Source organism: Cervus canadensis, chromosome 8 (genome assembly GCF_019320065.1).
Source record: "Cervus canadensis isolate Bull #8, Minnesota chromosome 8, ASM1932006v1, whole genome shotgun sequence".
Classification (NCBI taxonomy): domain Eukaryota; kingdom Metazoa; phylum Chordata; class Mammalia; order Artiodactyla; family Cervidae; genus Cervus; species Cervus canadensis.
In genome coordinates, this window is record NC_057393.1 from 65,291,451 (window position 1) to 65,311,855 (window position 20,405).

General features: G+C 49.3%; 1 protein-coding gene across 1 annotated transcript; it reads right to left on the reverse strand.

Moving 5' to 3' along the window:
- Positions 1-3,956: 3,956 nt before the first annotated feature.
- Positions 3,957-6,090, reverse strand: DDIT4 (DNA damage inducible transcript 4). Its single transcript, XM_043476638.1, has 3 exons — positions 5,950-6,090; positions 5,568-5,823; positions 3,957-5,294 (listed from the first exon to the last, which is right to left on the reverse strand). The coding sequence occupies exons 2-3, from the start codon at positions 5,761-5,763 to the stop codon at positions 4,801-4,803; spliced, it is 690 nt and encodes a 229-aa protein (XP_043332573.1). The 5' UTR covers positions 5,764-5,823; positions 5,950-6,090; the 3' UTR covers positions 3,957-4,800.
- Between the last annotated feature and the right edge of the window lie 14,315 nt (positions 6,091-20,405).

The following is a 20,405-nucleotide window of genomic DNA, read 5'->3' on the forward strand; positions in this document are numbered from 1 at the left end:
ACTTCCCGCCATCTACGGGGTCACACAGAGTTGGACACGACTGACGTGACTTAGCAGCAGCAGCAGCAATGACCAATAGTTAAAACACTTTTTTTTTTCATAAATGCTTATAGGGCATTCATATATCTTCGAAGAAAGGTCTATTCAGATCTTTTAATTAGGTTGCATGAGTTCTTTATATATTCTAGATGAAAATTACTTATCATGTATAGGATTTGCAAAATATTTTCTCCCAGTTTGTGGGTTGTCTTTCTACTTTCTTGATTGTGTCCTTTGAAGCACAAATATTTAAAAATTTTATAAAGTCTAACTTTATATCCTCTCTTTTAAAACTTGTATTTTTGGTGTCATATCTAAGAAGTCATTGCCTAATCCAAGATCGTGTAGATTTACTTCTATATATTCTTCTAAGAATTTTATAGTTTAGTTCTTCCATTTAGGTCTGTGATCTACTTTGAGTTAATTTTTGTGTATACATAATTCTTTTAAAAATTTCAGATATTATGGTATAATTTACATTCAATAAAATTCACCATTTTAAGCATACATTTAATTAGTTTTATCTTATATAGACATACTTTTTTTTTATAGATATACTTTTAATCCTTCTTGATTGTTAGTTTTTTTTCCTGGGAAGTTAGGGATAGGGAAAATTGAATATATACCCATTTTCTCTCTCTCATTTTTCTTTGCCTCACAGTTTTGCTTGTAAATGTATGTGTGTGATTATGTGGGAGTCTGTGTGTGTGAGAGAGAGAATTTTGACTTTAACATCAGCTTTTTAAGGGTTCCCACTTACTTTGGCTTTGTCTTGCAGGTCCACGGCCCCATTTAATTATATGTAAGTTGAATAAATGCAGTAATCAAGTGACCATCTATCTACCAATGTCTGCCCTCTGGAGCTATCAGTACCGCTTGGCCACAGATATTTTCATGCAGCTGCCCATTGTTGGGACTGAGATGGAGACTCCCCAGCTGGGCCCCTGCATGGATGTGTCTGGGTTTAATGAGCTATTTTCTAATTTGTGATTCCTTCATAAAGAGCCCCCCTTTCAGGATAATTATAGAGTCCTGTAATAATCTATTAATTGGGCCTGGTTTCTATGCCTCATGTTTCCTCAGCTTGCTGCCCCAGCAGCAAAAGCAGGATGAGGCTGACCGGGACACCTGAGCTGGGGAACCGGGAGGGTTCTGTGAATTGAGCCAAAGGCCCAGGAGGTAGGAGACACTTTTCCCTTCTTACCCCTGCTGACTGAGCCTCTCTGAGCCTTCGAATTTCCTTCTGAAACATGAGGCAGAATTAAAGGAACCTTATGTAAAGGGTGCTTAATATGCACTGGGCTTGGAAAAATACAGCTTAGAAGTGATGCTATCTGAGCACATTAGCCCGATATGATGTTTTTTACAAGAACTTATTAAGGTTATATATTGACATGACTGTTGTTAAGATGACTTTTGAGCATTAGAGGAAAGTCAGATCAGAGGGGAAACGAGTCAAAGGTGGCTTCTATCACAGGGTGTCTGCTCTGCCACAGCTCAGGCCCCCCATCTCTTGCCCAGCCACTGACTTCCTCTGCCAGTGGTGGACTCCAGTTATACCTTTTTCCAGATGGAAACTGCAGTATTTCATTAATTCAGAAAGGTCTGAGTGTCAGTCTAACTACTGAAAATTCATAAACCCTGAAAATTGAGGTCCAGAGGGAGGTGGGAAATGACTTGCCCAGCATATCAGCTCAGGGTTCCCATGCCTGGCCTAGTACCTATCCTTTCAGGCCACACTCATGGCCTTCCTGCCTCCAGATACATCAAGGAAGTCAATACAAATTGTATAGGCCAAACAGAATGATTTCAGAAAGACTTTTTCAAAGTTGGATTTTATGTGGAAGTTTCATAAGCTTTATTAGCTTTCAATCTTGGCAACAAAGAAACCTGCTTCTTCTTCTCTTCAACAGCCCAATACCTAGGACAAAGCTCCCTTAGGCCTCTTAGGAGGTCTAAGAGCCCCAACCTGGGGGGTCTTTCTGTCCTATTTGGAAGGATTTTCAAGCACCGTGAGGATGAGGAAAGGCAGTCTGGTCACAGGAAAGAGCATCTTACCTGAACCTTCTTGGGAATGCAAGCTTTCCTCTGGTCTTCCATCTAAGAGAAAGAATGAACTGAGGGTTCTTGCTGCTTCCTGGTCTAGGAGAGGGTTAATGCTTACCACTCTATCCCTCTCTTGCCTCCAAACACCAATAAAACTCTCTAGACCTGATTGTTTTCCTCTTTGGGGGCCAGGGAAGCACAGTCGCTAGCATTGCCTCTGATCTCAGTTCCTGGGAGAGTGCCCCCAGACACCACCCAAGTGCTAAGCCTGCTTTACTTTCAGCTCCACCCTGAGGGGCTAAGAGTGGGCAAGGACAGCCAAGGTCAGAAGAAGATGGTCATTTAGGGGTTAGGCCTCTGTTAGTAAACGTTTCTGCTCCAGCCTGGACCTCCCCCCAGCTCCAGATGCATATATCCAATCACCTACTCCACTTGGATGTCAAATAGACATCTATAAAACTGTTTACTAATCTGTAAAACTTTACTAACCCTCACCCCACCCACCCCTCCCAGGGTGGCTATCAGGAAGATGTGCCAAGAAGTAAGGGCTCTCTTAAAACTGATCTGGGCACCTTCTTACTTTTTACCACCATTTTCAAATCTAGTTCTAACCACTTCATTCATCTTGGGGAACAAGTCATTTCATTCCACTAGAGACTTCTAGACCATCCCAAAGTTCAAGACCGTGTCAGGATCCTGAAGGAAAATGCAGATTCCTGAGGCCCTGCCCCAGACACATGCAATCAGAATCTCCACCAGGGCAGGGCGGGGGGTGGTCTGTGTTTAACTCAGGCCCCAACAGATTTGACTCTACAATCCAGTGGAAGAACTACTGTTTCACAGTTGGGCAAACAAGGCCTGTCTCAGACAAGGAAGAGAAACAAGGGAGATAACAACCCTCCAGAGGCTGGTGTAGGAGGATTGAGAGTCGCTGGGAGGGAGGAGTGGGAAGGCCCCTGGCCTTCATCTGGCCCAACCCCAATTTCACTGATAAGGAAATTGGGGCCCAAAGAGTGTAATGAGTCCAGGTCACCAGGAACATTCATGAAATGTCCTGCAGTCCCCTGGCTCCCGAAGCCCTCACCACACCTCCTGTGTGTGTTGTGTGTGTTGTTTCTGCCTGGCAGGTCTTGCCCCTCTCTGAGCTCTAAGTTCCTTGTCTAGTCAGAGGCTTGAACAAAGTAAATAAGTCTTTTTCAAACTCCATTCCTTAATGCTCCTGCTCCCTAGCTTTTTCTTGTCCAGAGAGAAAATGTGTAATCTTCATGACTGTAGAACAAATAGAACTGTGCCTTTTTTCACGCACAAAAAATGTCTCTTGCAGTCCTTTAAGTGCCTGGAAGAACCTTGGGCTCAGTAGTCCTTTGTCCCAGGCCCTTCTAACCCAAGGCAATCAGGTGAGTTCTTTCTTTTTTTTTTTTTTGGATTCTTATTTTTTTAATATAATTTATCTTGCTGAGACAGCAAGTCAAGTTTATAAAGAAGATGCATTTAGGAATAATCCTAAAAGATAAAGCAGGTTTACAACCCTGCACCGCGCAGAAACCCTATTTAGAGGCTTTTTTTTTTTTAATACACATTTGCATCTTGACCTTTTTGCTTGTTCTCAAATTCTACTGAGACTCTATGAGAGGTCTGACTCCCTCCTCAGCTTCCAGGGATTTTCCTTGGTAGCCTCAGCCAGCAAAGCCAAGGGAGCCAGGGTTCTTGACAGAGAGGGCGCTCAGCCTACACACCTCCATTACCATGCGGGCAGGGGGTCTCAGAAAGGGACAGAGAAACACAGAGCTGCACCAGAGTCTGATGAAACCCACCTTCTACAGCACCCATCCCCCTCCCTTTCATTTCATGGCACTAATGAGAGACAACTGTTTTAACAAACTTTTTTTTATTAGAAAAGTAAAAAACATTGCATAGGTCTTAATACTTGAACATCAAGTGTATTCATGAACAGCGAGTATCTTCATGTAAACAGTTCTAGATGGAAGATCCAGATGGTACTCCTCTGGGGGAGGGGTTCCAGCCCCCACCCCAATCAGCCCCATCCCCTCACAGCTCAACCCTTTAGTACACATCCAGGGATGGGCCACACACAGCTCCCAGGTGTATTTGTTCTTCAAGTGTAAAAGATCCCCAAGTGATCCTAACACCCACCCCTTCCTACTCTTACATTCATGCGTCTGTAAGATAGCTGCCTAGAACAGGTCAGTAGTGAAGCTATGATCAAAAAACAAAAACAAAGAACCAAACATTTGGGCCCTTCAGACCACGAGATACACAGATCACCTCGATGACCTCCCCCCTCCCACCAGGGCCAGCTATGGTGAAACACACATCCCTTGCAGAGGCCAGGGCAGCCCAGCTGCTCTCCTGGCTGTCACACCACTGTTGTCTTAACTGTCAGTAACAATAAAAATAATCGGGTACATGCTACATACACATCCAGTCAGAAGCCTGGTTGGCCCCTAAGCCTTTGTTTCATGCTACAGTACTGAGGGGCAGCGTGTGCCTCCAACTGGGAACCACCAGCTCACATCTCAGTCAGCTTCCTAGGGAAACACTGTGTTCCCCCGACCTTGACTTTCCTGCCCCTCAGGTGGCTGTTGTCAGTTTTCTAAGGGCAGGCACCAGTCCCTCAGCCTCTGCCTGCCCCCAACCCCAAAAGTTCAAAATTGTCTCTGACATGGGGGCATTACTGGCCCCCCAGGCCCAAGTTCAACACTCCTCGATGAGAAGTTGCTCGGAGCTGTACAGTTTCTTCTTGATTACTCTGAAACCAGTGCTCAGCGTCAGGGACTGGCTGAAGCCAGGGACGAAGGGGGAGTTGGCAGAGCTAAACAACCCCTGGATCTTGGGCCATAGGCGTGAGTCCAGGCGCAGCACGAGGGTCAGCTGGAAGGTGGGCACCAGGCTGGGGTCGAGGGCCAGTTGCCCCACGCTGTGGCAGCTCTTGCCCTGCTCTACGCAGACGTCCAGCAGCGCCCCTCGCAGGCCGCACGGTTCGCTGTAGGCCAGGCGCAGTAGTTCTTTGCCCACCTGGCTCACCAGCTGACCCGGCATGAGCAGGCGCGCAGGGCGCCGCGAGCCCAGTCGGGCCTGGGCCAGGCTCTCCTGCAGCAGCTGCATCAGGCTGGCACACAGGTGCTCATCCTCGGGATCGCTGAGCAGCTCAAAGTCGGGCAGGGACACCCCATCCAGGTATGCAGAGTCTGCAAGGGAAAGCAATACGGGAGGATTAGGTAAGAGAAGCTCCAAACGGGGGAAGTGCTGTTTCGCTAAGAAACCAGCACTTCTTCCCATTCCGTGCCTCAGTTTATGCCCCACGAGAGTACCCTATACCTCAATTCCTCTCCTCTGCCTACCCCTTCTGCAATCCGGATTCTGATGGGATAGGAAATCTAGGTGGGCTTTTGACTCCTAGCGCGGTGTTTCTTCATCTCCTCAGCCCTTCTACTCCCGTCCGGCTCCCGCCTACAGCTTACCTTCCTCCGGCCCAAAGCCACTGTTGCTGCTGTCCAGGGATTCGCAGTCCGAGCTCTCCAGGCTCGCGCAGCGGCCGAGTCCTTCTTCTCGGGCCGCCGACCCCCACGCTGAGCGCGGCGGCTGATTTGGGGTGGGAGTTCGGGACAAGGACGAGGACGAAGAGGACGACGAGAAGCGATCCCAAAGGCTAGGCATGGTGAGGATGGACGCCAGGGCGTCTGCAGATGAGCTCAGGGTGCGGGAGCTCCACAGAAGCTGTAACAGAAAAGCGGTTCATATTAGGCGTCAGTCTGGGGGCTGGATCAGACAGAGCGCTAAGACCTCCCCCCACGGCCGAGGCCTCTCGGCTCAGCGATCAGCATACACAGAAGGGACACTCACCAGTTACTGCGGTCAGCGAGAACTGCTGGGACAAGTGCGTACTGCCGCTTGAATGAGTGCGCGAACTGGTGCCAAGCCCCGAGCTCTGCCCAGACCTGTCCCGTCTCCCCACCCGCACCTCCCCCTAGGCCTGCCGCGGTCCCTAGCACCAGAGCCGAGAGACCTATAAGGGCTAGTGCAGAGAGGCCACACCCCTTCCGTGCGGCGGCCCAATCCAGACCCGGGAGTGTGGCCCACCTCGGCCAATGAGCTTCAGGCGCACGTTCGCAACGTTCTCTCCTGCCCAGTGACAGCCGCCTGGCCCCGCCCCCGTTGAGCCCCAGAACGCTCGGGGACGAACCCCCTAGCCGCGGCCACGCCCCCTTTCTGGAAGGGATCTGTGGCGGCTGCAGCTGCCAAGGTCCCCGAGGGCGCTCGCGGCAGGGGAGGATCAAGGAAAGACTTGTTTATTATACGGTCGTATTTCTGATGGAGGGGGTAGGCCGCAGCCGCGCGGGGGAGGAGGCAGGGGAACTTGAGGGGGCAACAGGAGGGGAAAACCGTTGCACCCAGCGTCTGAGAGCCTGCGAACTATGGGCACAGTTGGGTGCACGGCTGGATACTCGGGGGACTGCGGCGCGGGGAGCAGACGTTAATCCAGCCGGCTCTCGCACACGTACCCCACGCTAACCTTGCCTTACGAAAGGGCTGGGGGTGGGGTCCAAAGACTGGGCTGCTCCGGGCACCGTTCTCCCTCTTCCCGGCCGCCTCACCTGCCCGCCAGCCTATTACTCTACAGCCCCAGGGGATGGATTAATGCGGGGGCCAGGGTCCGTGCCCGGAATGTGAGCCTGGTCCCCAAACAGTGTCCGCTCCCTCCAGCTGCCTACAAGAAGAGGGTTTGGGAAATGTGGTTAAAGCAGTATTGATGGGCCCAGATTCCTAGCGCTTGGTTCTCGAGCTGGGAACTGACTCTCCTATCATAGAGACACACAGACCCAGCCGCCTGCCCTACGGACCGACCGCGGTGCGGCTGTCTCTCCGGTCAGCTGCGGCGAGAGAACCCAAGGCGTCTGCTGGGTCCTAGTGCCCCTCTCTGCCAAAACGCTTTGTGTAAAAGATCCGGAGAGTTGCATCAGGACCGAGGACCTAAATCTCCAGAAAAGCCCCGGAGAGCAATCGCCATCCCCTGTTTCGTCATTCAGGCGGTGCCACAGAAAATGTGACCCGACGGCGGTAATATAGAAGACTAACTGAGATTGCTGACGGTGGAAAGAGGTTCGGACAGATTCAATCTTTACTTAAGAGATTTATCAGTCTGAGACACAGAATCCTGATGGAAGAGAAAACCAAACTTACATCAGGCGCTCCCGTGCCAGGGCCGGCCAGAGCCTAACCAGATCAGACTGGCGGGCCTCGCTTCCGGGCAGACTTGTGCGTGACCAAAGACACTTGCCACTGGAGGAGTCAGGCCGCCGCCATCCACACACCCGGCTCCCATTAAAAAAAAGACTGGCCCGTGGGTCTTCCGGGCAAACCAAGACTTAAAACTGTAAACGATCAGAATTCAAAACCTGCACCCCATCCACTTTCAGCAGATGAGAGAACCATCTCTGGAGACAAATTCATGGATAAAAAAATAAATCAGATGACTCAGATTAGGAGATAACCTTAAAGACTGCTACAAAATAGAATAGTCTCTTGGCTGCCAGGGCTTTCGAGGCCTGAACACTGGCCCTTTCCTCCAATTCTCCTAGCTCCAGTAACTTGCTGGGAGCCTTAAAGACACCAGGTTGTGGCAGTTGGATGAAGTGCTTGGGGGACTGAGGGTAGATGACATCCTCTCGAAATTACCCTTTACTGAGGTGAGAAGAAAAGAGTTGGGGTGACCTGTATGGGTGTATCTTTCTGTCACTCAGAGTGAAGATCAGGGAATTAATCTGTCAAGACCATTCTCTCCTCCCAGGCTGACTGGACTGGGGAGACAACAAGAGACAGGGTGGTTTTCGTCTCTCTGCCCCATCCCCTGCATGAAAAAACATTCAGAAAAATGTGGAACACTAATCTATGAAAAATAGAGGTTTGTAAGCAAAAGAATCCAGAGTTATTTTGGAAAGGTCAGTTTACTAGGAAATCATTCATTCATTCAACAAATAGCCATCATGGAAGTAGTCTGCTGTGGAAACTTATACTGTGTGCCAAGCACCTTTTTTCATTCACTATCTCATTCTGTTAATAAAAGAGCTTTAAAAAAAAAAAAACAGCTTTTTATAATTGGGAAGCGTTATGTTAAATGAGCACTGGATAATTTTGTTGCTTTAAAAAAAAATCCATTAATGTTGTCTCATTGTTTTCAAAAAGTGATGAAAAAAGGACAGGTAGTCTTAACCTTGAAGGTTTTCCCCATAGTAGGAGAGAGTAGGCTATAGGGTAAAAGACCATCTGGTAGGGGGCCTACCTGTAGGGGGATGAGGGTGGAGGGCAAAATGGCTTCTCCACTGGCATTCTTCACCCATACTGTTGTCTGTTAGGAGAACCTTTGGATCTAAAGGGGAGTTTCTCAACAACCCCTCTGAGGGACCTGGTTGAAGGGTCTTGGTTCATCCTGTGAGGTGAAGGGCAGGATCCCTTCCCCAGGCAGTGGCTGGAAAGACATTGTTACCATCTCACATACTGAAACAGATGGGATGAGGGGGGACCCCAAAAGGTGGTGCTTGCAGGAAGGAGACAGCTACATCTCCTAGCCTCTGAGCCAGGCCTCTTCAGAACCTTCAACTCTCCTATGAACCCTGCATTTGGTGTGCTTCTGTCCCTCTCAGGCCTAGGCTGGCTGCTGGTCAGGCTTGCCTGGACTTGTTTCCACCAGCAGATTTTGAGACCAGCTCTGGCATCCCGTCCTCCAGGAAGACCTCCCCAGCTGGTGAATCCAATTCACCATCCCTTAGGTGCCCCTCCTCAGGGGCACCTTGCACCTCATGCACATCTCTGTTAATAACTGTTTCCACTTTAGTTTTCTCACTGGACTATGAGCTTCTTAAAGGTAGTGGTCTTCCCTTTCTCTCTCTTTTTTCTTTTTTTTGGCCACGCAGGATCTTAGTTTCCTGAACAGGGATCTAACCTGTATCCCCCTGTATGGGAGAGCAGAGCCTTAGCCACTTGGACCACCAGGGAAATCCCTGTTCTACTCAACTTTCAGGGTAAAGCACATAGTAGAGGCTCAGTGAATATTCCTTGGATGAATAAATGAATTAATGGATAGAGCCAGAAGGTGGATTTTCTGAGAACCACAGGCCTACATCTGGATTCTCAGGATCTGGTGGACTTTGGTGCAGGCCTTCAGAAGAACTCCATGCTACCTTTCTATCCCATTTCTGACAAGTGCTGCCAAAAGTGTTTGATGTATCTGAATATTTCCCTTCTTCCTTCGCTCAGGTCTAGCAGTGGGGCTTCCAAGGTAACCTAATTCTTTCAGTCGGAGTACAGTCGCTTCAGTCGGAGTACAGTCGCAACCCCAGGAAGCTGGGGAGAGAGGTGCATTGTGGGAAATGCACACATTGTCAGAGAGGGCTGACCTGTGGGAAATCTTTTAAAGCAATTTGTACTTTCCTTTCGAGTGCCTTAAAAAGACTTAAAAATTTTTTATCGAGATGAAATTCACATATAAAATGAAACTTTTTAAAGTGCACAAGTCACCGGCATTGAGTGTGTCCACAATGTGTGCCCTCACCACCTCTGTCCATCCTACAACATCTCATCCCAAAGGAGCAGTCACTCTCTTCAAAATACTTTTGAAGTTTATATTTCCTGTGTTGGTGGGAGTACAGATGTCCCTTTGCACAACTCCAGAGGGCACTGTTAACATTCAAGTCTGTGCATTTACATGTGTCTTCTGGGGAAAGCACTCCTAACACAGACACAGTGTGCAACATGGAAACTCTGCCAAGTGACCCTGAAAGGGAGATGACTGAACTCCCAGCAGCAGGGGATGAGTGTCACGTCCCCCGTGACTCAGGCCTCTGGAGTTGTAACCAGGTCCCAAGTCCCAGTCTCTGTGGCCAGGGCCTTGCCCATGCAGACACTCACTCTGCATCTTCCCAGGCTCTGCTCTCTTCCCCTAGGACCCACAGCAGCCTGCAATTTAAAGTCAATGAGCACTCACTCCTTGGCCACGGCCCCTCCCTGTTCTGGTGGTTTCTGTCCTGCGCACAGGTTCCCAGGGCCTCAGTCTGGCAAGTTGCTCCAGTCGGGTTTGGGGAGTTTAACCAGATCTTGGGGTGGGAGTGGGGTTCTGGGAACTCCAGAATTCAGGATGGGAACCCCTGAAGGCCAGCCAGCATGCCTGTGTGGCTCTGCTTGGGGCGCCTTCACAGCCCTTTGGAAACATGTCATTGAGGGGAGTGGAGGCGGCTGGAGGAGCGTGGGTGGTAGAGGATGGAGCGGTGGTGGGAGGTGGGGACAATGAAGCCAGCAGAAGTGTTCCCAGGACTTCTGTGGCTTTTTTACTTGAAAAACAAACAACTTGGTCAAAATAGCAAGATTATAAGTGCACCTGGTTTACTAGGAGGGCTGTGAAAAGCTGTTGACAGCTGAGGACTACAGTAGAATTTTAACTGTGCTATTGGAGGGATAATTAAAAATTCAGTGAGGAATCTTTTTGCAAATGAAGCTACTTTTTGAAATGGAAATACTGACAATACATTGTATTATGCAGTCTTTCAAAGAAGCTTTTGAATTGTATTATCTACTTACACCCAGAGGAATGAATATAATGCCATTCTACAGAGGAGCAAATTGAGGCCCAGAGTGTCCCGTAATCTTCCCATCAGCTAGTGGCCTTCAAGCCTGATTGATAATTAGAATCTTCTGTGGAGCTTGTAAATCATATATTCCCACCTCCTCAACCCCCATTCTACTTTAGTAGGTCTGAATAGGACCCTTTTGTACAAAAGCTCCTCGGGTGGTCCTGATGCTCATCTTTAGTTGGGAGGTCTGCGAACTGAGGACTGACGTCTCAGGAAGAAAGGTAGGCCCTGGAAAGAACATTGGGTTGGCTCCCCAGCCCCTCTGTGGGTGGGGAGTGGGTTTGGGGTTGGTGAAATGGCAGACAGCTGTGGAGAGTAGGCCTACTTGTGGCAATGGTGAGTTCACAGACAGCCAGTTCTGCTGGGCTCCCAGGTTTCACAAGAAGCCATTTCCTCTGGGGACAAGACAAAGAGCAGAGGGAACCCCAGAAAGGCTGGTTTGTTAAACCATCATGACAAAGGGGGAGCTAGGAGGATAGCCTGAGGCTCCTGTCAGAATTCAGGTTACCGCTTGCACTGATGAAAGTCATGACGGCCTACCAGACCTCACTGCTCCCCCTCCTCATCTCCCACGCAGCCAGAGTTGCCCAGGGGACCCAGACTCCAGGCAATGTCTCTTTTCTCACTGACACACTGCACTGCCTCTCAGGAAGGAATCCCATCTGTGGGGTCAGCTTTTGGCCAGCTTCCCAGAATTCCTCTCCCATCCGAGCATCTGAACTCTTATGAGGAAAAACAGTGGAGGGAAGATGAGGCAACACCCCTCTCCAGTTAGTACCCAAAACGGCTTTCTGAGGCAAGCCCAGGTCCTGTGAGGGGACAAGAGTCAGCTGACCTGAGTTCAGGCCATTCAGGCTGCTAAGGATGAATAGGGTACTGGGCTGTGGCCTGAAGCAGCCCTTAGGAAGCATAATGTCTTGGAAATTCAGTATTTTCATTACAAAGTATCATTTTATTTTATTACTTTTATTACAAATAATATAATCTTGCATTCTTTTTTATGTTTTAATCTGTGTATGGGAATTTGTGTTAATTTTAGTAGCAAACTTTAAAATGACTTAATAGTTAAATTACTTAATCTTCCCTGCCCCCACAAAAACCCTTTTTAACAAAAAGATTCACTGCATTTATCCTGTGGCTTCATATACTGCTGGGGATTTTCATACCCCAGTTTTGAAAACCCAGAGCTAGAGAATCTCAAAGGCCTATTCAAGCGCCACAAAGATCACAACAAAGAAAAAAAAAAAAAGATTTAAATTCTATGGAGCTCCTTTTCTAAAACTCCCAGGCCTGACCTGCAGGGTGGTGGACCATCTGGAGGAGGCCTGCCAGAGAAGGTAGAAACAGACGTCCCAGTTCAGCCCTTTCAGTATGCTTGCTTTTTGAGGGTTCCCAAGTGCCATATATCAAAGGGGCGAGGCGGGGTCAGGCTGGGCTGGGGCGGGGTGGAGTGGGGGTGGGGGATGACAAGGGTGATCAGAAGCTGCTATACTGGGGACAGCCTGAATCCGGGCTTGCTGCCTGCCTGGGAAGTAAAAGGAGCTCAGCCCCGCTCCCCCTGCTGCTACACACACACTGAAGAGACACCAGGAGGGCTGGCCACCCTCTGGGACCCTAAGGGGCTGAGGTGAGGTGAGCACGACTGGATTAATACTCAGCAGAGAGAGAAGTCAGTCACTCTCACTGTCAGGATTCTTCTGTCAGTGGAGTGAACCTTAAAATCTTTGAATGTTGGGGCCTGCAGCCCCTGGGAAAGTGCCTCTTTTAGGAACCCCCTCCCCACTTTATGGATAAGGAACCAAGCTGGAGAGCAGGGAGCCTTTTGAGTTCTCCTAGCAATTAGGCCTTATTCAATCTTCAGGAACTTTGTTTTCCCAGGCTTGTAACCCCTTTCTTGCTCCTCTGTCAAGTTTCTTAACTTCACTCAGAATTGCAGTTTTTCTCTCCAGTGGCCTTAGTAGCCAAAGGCTTGAAAAACTCAGGTCTGTGCAAAAAGGCAACCACCCAGGGTCTGCATCCTGGGTCTTTGTCTGGAACTCCTTGGCTTGCTGGTGATGACAGCTGCCAGTTCCACCTGGCAACACTGCCACCTCCTCACAAAGATCTTTGACCTTTCTGGAACTCCTTATGGTTTTAAAAACACTCATATCTTTAGCATTTTCATAACTCTGTCAATAAAAACAACTTTTATTTGCGTAGTGTAGATAGGACAGGCCTCATCAGTGTCATTTTACAGGTAAGAAAACAGGTTTGGATAGATGCAGGGACTTGCCTAAGGTCACATAGCCAGCCGGCAGGCTGGAGCCATGACTCTAGATCTGGGCTCATTTCCTTGATTCCAAGTCCCTGACACTCCAAAGGAGACTGTATCGCTGGGAAAGGGGGCAGTACACGTTGGGGACACATGGTGTAGAACAGGTGGGGTGAACACCTGGAGTCGACATGGTGTTGTTGACAAAAAACTTTCTCTGCTGGTTTGGCTCTTCTTTTATCTGATGAGGCTCTTCCTCCCCCTGCAGAATTCAGCAGGGCCCAGCAGTGCTGACTCAAGGGCAAAACACAGTGTCGCCCAAGGGATCACCTTCAGCTAAACAACCTCAAGCCCAGAAGTGACAGTGATTCTGTCACGTTCCCCCATCCCGGCGTCCTCCCTGAGAGCGCTGGTCTCCTCTAGGAAGGCCCATCTGGGAAGTGGTGCACCAAGAGGGGTCTCTCCCTGCCCCATCTGTTCCTCTTGTAACCCACAAAGGACAGACTTTGACAGAGGAAGCCAGAAGCCATGGCTCAATCTTTTTGTACTTAAAAATCAAAGGCAGAGAAACACACACACACAAAAACTAGACCTCTAGATTCTGCTCTGGGAAGAGGTGAACATAAGAGCTGAATTGACTTCTCTAAAGCTGAACTGACTTCCCTGCAGTGATTGGTCTGCAGTGGGGGGCCAGCGGGATGGGGGAAGGGAAGACCCTTCCTCCCGCTCCTTTCCCCTCCCACCCCCTATCCTCGACCGAGGTGCGCCCTCAGGGGCGCCTGGCAGTGGAGGTGACAGATGCTGAGCAGCTGACTGGCGAGGGGGTGTCCATCTCCACGGACCCCCTGGTGTGTGCTGGGGGAACGGGGACGTGACTTAGAGAACGTGTTGAGGGGGGACGAGGGGAGGGGAGGGGAGGAGGGAAAGTGAGACTGGGGAGGAGGGCGGGGCTAGCACTGGCCCCTCCCACCGGGGGGAAAGGAAGGGGACTCCTCCTACCGTCTAACAGGAAGGCGGCCGGGCTGGGGAGATGCTGAGCTCAGCGCGACGGCCGCTGGGCTGCTGGGTGGGGGCAGGGCGAGGGGCCGGCGTCTCTCTGGTGAGGGCCGAAGAGCGGGGAGAGGGAGGGAGAGGCTGAGGAAGCTCTCACAACCCTGAGGCTGTAACTTTCCCCCGACCGGGTCTGCTAACAAAGCGGTCTCTGTTGGGGTAGGCGAGGCCTCCTGGGGGCGCACAGAACCCTTATGAGGGTGGGCGGGGGAGTGTTTGTGAGTTACCACCCTACACCCTGACTTAGGTGCAAGAATTCATGGCAGAGGCCGAGCCCTTGTGCCCTCTGATCCCAGGGTTTGTTCCGTTGAAGGAGTGCACGGAGAAGAGCCTGCTCCTGTCGGGCTGCAGGTTAGAACTGCCCGGGCCAAACTCCAGCCCGTGCAGGAAGGGACTTTTATTTAAGGCAGCCTTATAAAAAAGCAGGGAAGTTCAGCTTGGGAGGGGAGGGAAGAAAACTCTTTGGACCCACTTGGCACAAATGGTTACCTAGGTCAAATGGGTGGGTGGCTATTTTTGAGCTGACCTACATACCTATTTGCCTCTTTATCTTTTTTATTATCACACGTGGTTATTATGGGAGCTTTTCTTTAGCACTCGCTGCTGCATCTACTGAGGGCTGCACAATGAGGCTTGTGTCGTCATTCTCCCAGAAAGTTTTAAGAGTCTCTGGCCCAGGAAAGGACATCAGTAGGCCAGCAGAAGCTTCACTAAGTTCCTTCCCAAAGGAGCAGGATCTGAACCCAGATGCACCAGTCCAGAGACGATTAGCCTTGGAGGCCCGGAATGACGTTCAGATTTGACAGCAATGTCCCTGAGTCTTGCCCAGGCTGGTTTAAAAGCCTCCTCAGCCTGGGCCTCATTGCTTGCCAAAGGTGACCTGTGGTGCTACAGCCCCACAGTATGGCAGGTGAGGCGGCTTCCCTCTACAGATGGGGAAAATGAAGCAGAGACTAGTTGTGGACAGAACTTGATTTGGGAGTTGCTGCTTTGGTTGTGGAGGTAACTTTGTTACCTTAAGGAGAAACAAGGAGAGCCTAGAACTGTCTATTTTACTATTGCTCTGCTTCGCACTACCTTTAGAGCAAGTCTGGCTCCTTACCTCAGCCTCACAAACCTCCCGCTTGACTATCTCTAGCTGCATCTCCTTCCTGAAGCCAGAAGGGGAAAAAATCACAGATGGTTCTAATTACCTCTGAAATGCTCTTAAATTTTCCTTAAAGTACAGTATGCCTGTCTTTGTGTATACAACTTTGCACAGTAATACGTATGTAGATGTGCAAAATATATACAGCCACATACAGTGGATCATAAAGAGAACATCAGCAAAGTATAAGCATATAATTTACAATATTTTTAATCACACTAAAGAGAAACAGACACATAGACCTAGGAGTGAGACTGCAGAGGTAACAGATTTCTGTCTTCTCCCATCTGGTGCCCTCTCTGGGGCATGAAATCTTTGGCTCCCAGGAGGAGAATGGGGGATGCTTGTACTCCTTAAACTGCTCTTTTGTGCTTGGATTTTCTTTCAAGGCTGGTATAGTTGACTTTGCTCAGGTGAACTATGGGTTGCTTTTCCTCTGTGAAGTCAAGTATCTTCCCTTCAGCTTGTTCCCATCTTCACACAGATTATCTTTCCTAGATGCCCTTCTAGCTCTTTTGACTCATACTCCAAGCTTGTCTCAGCTCCGGGCCCTCCAGGAGCCCTTTTCGAACACACTTGGAAAGTTCCATGTTTCCTGGCTGGGGAGTGCAGGACAGGGAGTCCAGCCCAGAGCTGCTTGCCTATGAAGCTATTGCTCAGTTCTCAGAGCTGTGGATGAGCTATGCTCTCTTCTCACCTGATGTATATTGACATGATCCTCTCCTGGGTGTGATGTTCCATCAAGTTGTAAACTCCTCCAGAGGTCACCTATTTTAAATCTTTAAACACCTAACACCACAACTCCCCCCAACACACACACACCCCTACCTCTGTATGTCATCTACATGTGGTATATGCTCAATAAGTATTTGGCCTGGGGAACTCTGCTACCACTGAGCTCTGATAGCGTGTCTTATTGTCACAGAAAGTTAAAACTGAAAGGGGGATTTCCCTTCTCATCAGCTGAGAAGAGTAAAGGGGAAGTGGCCTAGAATGGGAACCAGATCCCACGGTCTGCCGGCTTCACTGGCCCTCGCTACTGGTGGCCCCATCCCATCTCCTTGGTTGTTTCCTTTCAAAGCCCTCATCCCATATGTAATTATCCATGTATTTATCTGTGTGGATGTACAATGCCTGTCTTTCCCACTGAACTGCAAGCTCTGAGAGGCTGGGATCTGTATCTGTTTCATCTCAGAGCTCCAGTGCCTGGCACAAGCCAGGCCCCCAGAGTTGTCAGCATACAAATATGAAAAAGAAAATGAATATCCACGTGGCCTGAGAACCTCCTTCCACTTTCCCAGGGCAGCACTGAGATTGGCTCAAAAACTGCACAGTCTATAGGCTGTCCTTGCCAGGACCTCTAAGGCTAACACCCTGTCCTGAGCTTAAGACCTAGGAGGAAAGATAAGACACCTCGTGTATAACCCTAATGCAAGGAAGACAGCTGATCGAGGAATGATAGACTGGGTGTTGCAATCCAGCAGCGGTGTGGAAGGCAGATTGGAGGCTTGAGACCAGAGGCTGAGAGCAAGTTCGATAGTGACAGAAAAAACTGAAAACCACCTTGAGTGTCTGTGGCAAACAGTTAAATAAGCTCCAAATCATGGAGCATTATGTTGATGTTAAAAAGAGTGAGGTCAGTTTTGGAAAAATGCCCAAGATATGTTGTTAGGTAAAAAGGACAAGTTGCAGAACAATTTGTATCCTCTAATCTCATTCTGAAAGAAAAACAGAGGACACTCCCCAGCAGACACACACATGTGCAGAGAAAACATCTAGACGGATACTGTCCACAGAGGTTATCTCTGAGGGATGGAGGGGAGGGAAAGGCTTTTACTTTTTCACTTCATATCTTTTTTTTGCTTTTCAGGTTAAAAACTAAGGTTACTTTTATTTTGCTTTGTAGAGACACTGGAAATTGGATTTTTATCATGAGCTTGTATTACTCTCACAAGAGATTTTTGGGGTTTTTTGCTATTGCAGGACTGCTAACTGGGTTTTGGGTTAGATAGAGGTGGGCATGGAGACCCAGTGAGAAGAGGGCGCTGACAAGATCTGGACAGAGGGAGGGAGGATCTGGGACAGCTCTGTGGTTCCAGATGGGGAGAAGTGAGGATGGCTGTGGAGACAATTGTGGAAGCATGGGGCAGCGTAGGAGAGGCTCATTCAAGGTGACTGACCACCACAGTGCCTGTGACCCTGGGTAGGGGACAAGGAGCCCAAGGCCAGGAAACTAACTTTTGGGAACAAGGGCAAGGAAAGGAAGAAGGTCGACCTTTAGGACCCTACGGATTCCTTGGCTGTTTCACCATCCTTTGAGTACAGACCGTTCTTGCTGCAGCTTGGAAATAAACAGAGCAAGGAGGGGCCAGAACCAAAGGCAGCAGGAGGAGTCGGCCAGCCTTCCACTGGCCGGTTGCAGGTGTGGCCTGGGTCTCTGCCCGCCCCCTGCCTGCTCTTGTGGGCACACGTCCAGGCTCTGGTGAAAGGTCAGGGCTTCTGGCCCCTTCTGGAGGCAAAGTAAAGGAAATCAGACTAGAAACGGGAGCAAAGGAAACCAGAACACTGCTGTTCATGGAGAGATTGGGAAAGAGGGAGCTGAGTTGGGGCAGGAGAAGTTTCTTGGCTCAGATAAGCCCATCAAAGCCTGGAGAAGGTCAAAGATGAGGAATGTTCTGTGATTTCTAAGACAGCAGCTCAGTTTATCCCGTGAACACTTGCTCTGAGCCTGAGTCCAGTGCTAGGGCTGCCACCGTGCCCGCTGGGTAAACCCTCCGCAGAGGGACTGTGTTGGGAGTCCTACCTCCATGTCTCCCCAAAAGCGCCTGTGAAAGGAAAGGGGGAGACGTCTGCCACGGGGCAGTTTCACAGGGGCCTATTCAGTCAGCACTCCAGCCTCCTAAAGGAAGTGTTCTTTTACAAATCAAGAAACTGAGTCTGGGGAAGATAGTGCCTTGCCCCTGACCGCATGGTTAGGACGTGTTAAAACTGGGATTCGAACCTGGGTGTGCCTGTGTCCCACTTATAATTTGGTTGCTTGGAGCTCAGAACACATTTTCCCATCAAAATAATGCTGTAAGTGGTGGTTTGGTTGCCATAATGGCCTAGCTCACCCAGGGTATAGCTGGAATTAATTCTATGTTTCAGTGTGGTTGTGGATGAATCAGGCTTCTGTGGGCTAGCCTGGAAACCCACAGGAGAGGGAAAATGCATTTCAGGGTGTGCCCAGCTGGGAACTCTTGCCCTTACCACAGTGCCTGATTCAGGGCAGTCAGGGGACTGGTGGCTCAGGGAGCACTTGTTCATTTCCAGAGCTCTTCCAAGCCAGCTCTGGTGAGTTTTAGCTGCTCATTGGAGGGGGCAGAGCACTGGGAAGGTTTGGGGTTTCTAAGACAGGGAGTGTTACGTGAGAATGCGCACTGATTTTCAGACTCTGACCATCTTAGTCCTCTCTCTTCTTTCCTTACACTGCCTCTCAGCTTCCTGCAGTCATCTTTTATCATCTTCCTCTAGGATGGATCCTAAAGACAAGATCTAGGATTTATTTTCACCACTAAATCTGATGTCTGCCTGTGAAGTATGTGGGCAATAATGACTGCACAGGGTTAGGAGTGATAGAGATCAGAGCAGCTGCTAAGAGAAGCAAGGATCCATCAAAGCTTCTAGGGTGACTTCAGGGAGAGCAATCACACATTCATTCAACAAACATTGGCTGCGGGTGTGCTGGTCAGTGTACTCATTCCTTTCTTGGCACTTCTGTTGCCAGAAGAATCCTGGGAAGGACTGAATGTAGGTCTCAAACCCAGAATCTTAGCATTGGAAGAAATCTTTTTCCAGATGGAAACTGCAGTCATTCATTAATTCAGGAAGGTCTGAGTGTCAGGCTACCTACTGAGAGTACATAAATCCTGGAAATTGGGAAGTGACTTGCCCAGCATCTCAGCTCAGGGTCCCCATGCCTGGACTAGTACCTGCCCTTTCAGGCCACGCTCATGGCCTTTCTGCCTCAAGATATATCCCAGGCAGTTTTTAGGATTCCTCTGATTTGGAGCCTGGAGCCTAGAGTCTAGGGGAAGGCCACAGGGAGGTGGCAGGTTTCCTTTCTCATGGACAGTAACAGCGGCTGGACTCGACCCTGAAGTGAGAACTAGAGTTCCCACTGGTGGGGTTCTGGAGACATAGAAGACATTTCTCAGTTCTTTGAGTGAGCCACTGGCTCTTTAAATTCAGGTCTTCACAAGTTCTGTTACCTCTGCTTGAAGCTCCCTTTCCCAGCCTCCTTCCTCTGGCTAATTCCTAACTCCCCTTTGGGTCTCAGTTTGAAGAGCTCTTCCTCAAGGACTTTTCTGGGTCCTCAGCGTCCTTAGGTCTCCCTGCTCTGCACGCGGTCACAGCACTCTGGACTTGCTCTAGGATAACCCTGGACCCTTGGAATTGTTCTTGCTTATTGAATGCCTTTCTTTCCAGAAGACTCTGATCTCTGGGAGGGGCCAACACCATGGTTGCCTTTCCTTTTGTATGTTTGTTTTTAGCAATTGTGTGCCCTTTATCAACAGTGCTTACTTAGTACACAGTAGGTGCTCAATGTGCAGTTGGGAATGACCTCCATAGCTGCAGGCACGGCCTTCCTTCCCGTGAGAGATTTCCATTCAGGTGGTTCAGCAACTGTTTACCAAGAACCAGCATACCCCCAGGATACAAGGATGATTTGGAAAAAGAGGCTTACCATCTAGTAGAGGAATTGACAATCCAGAACTCACTTTGAAAATTGTAAAAATCTCTTCTAACCAGAGTGCTTCCACCCCCCTCCTAAGGCCCCTTCCCTGCTCTACTGGCCCATTGATTCTTGGCTCCTGGGGCTGGGGCCCAGCATACTCCTCTGAGTTTCAAGACCTACCCAGGCCCTGAACAAGCCAGGCCTGCTGTGGGGCTTCACACAGGCTCCTGGTGGCAGTTACAGGGGGTTGAGGCACAGGGCAGACAGCACTGGGCTCTCCAAGCTCCTCTGGACAGTTCTACACCACATGCCTGAGCTTTCAGTTGTTTTGGAGAATTTGTTAGGAAATCACTTTTTCCTCAAATTCGTCTGGAGAGAAATTTTGAGGGTAAAGGCTTACATTCATTTTAATGATTTGAAGTGTGCTGGTCTTAAAATAGTTATCCCTAAAGTGTCAGGTTTGCACAGCAAGACATTACTCTGCCAACAAAAGTCCATATAGTCAAGGCT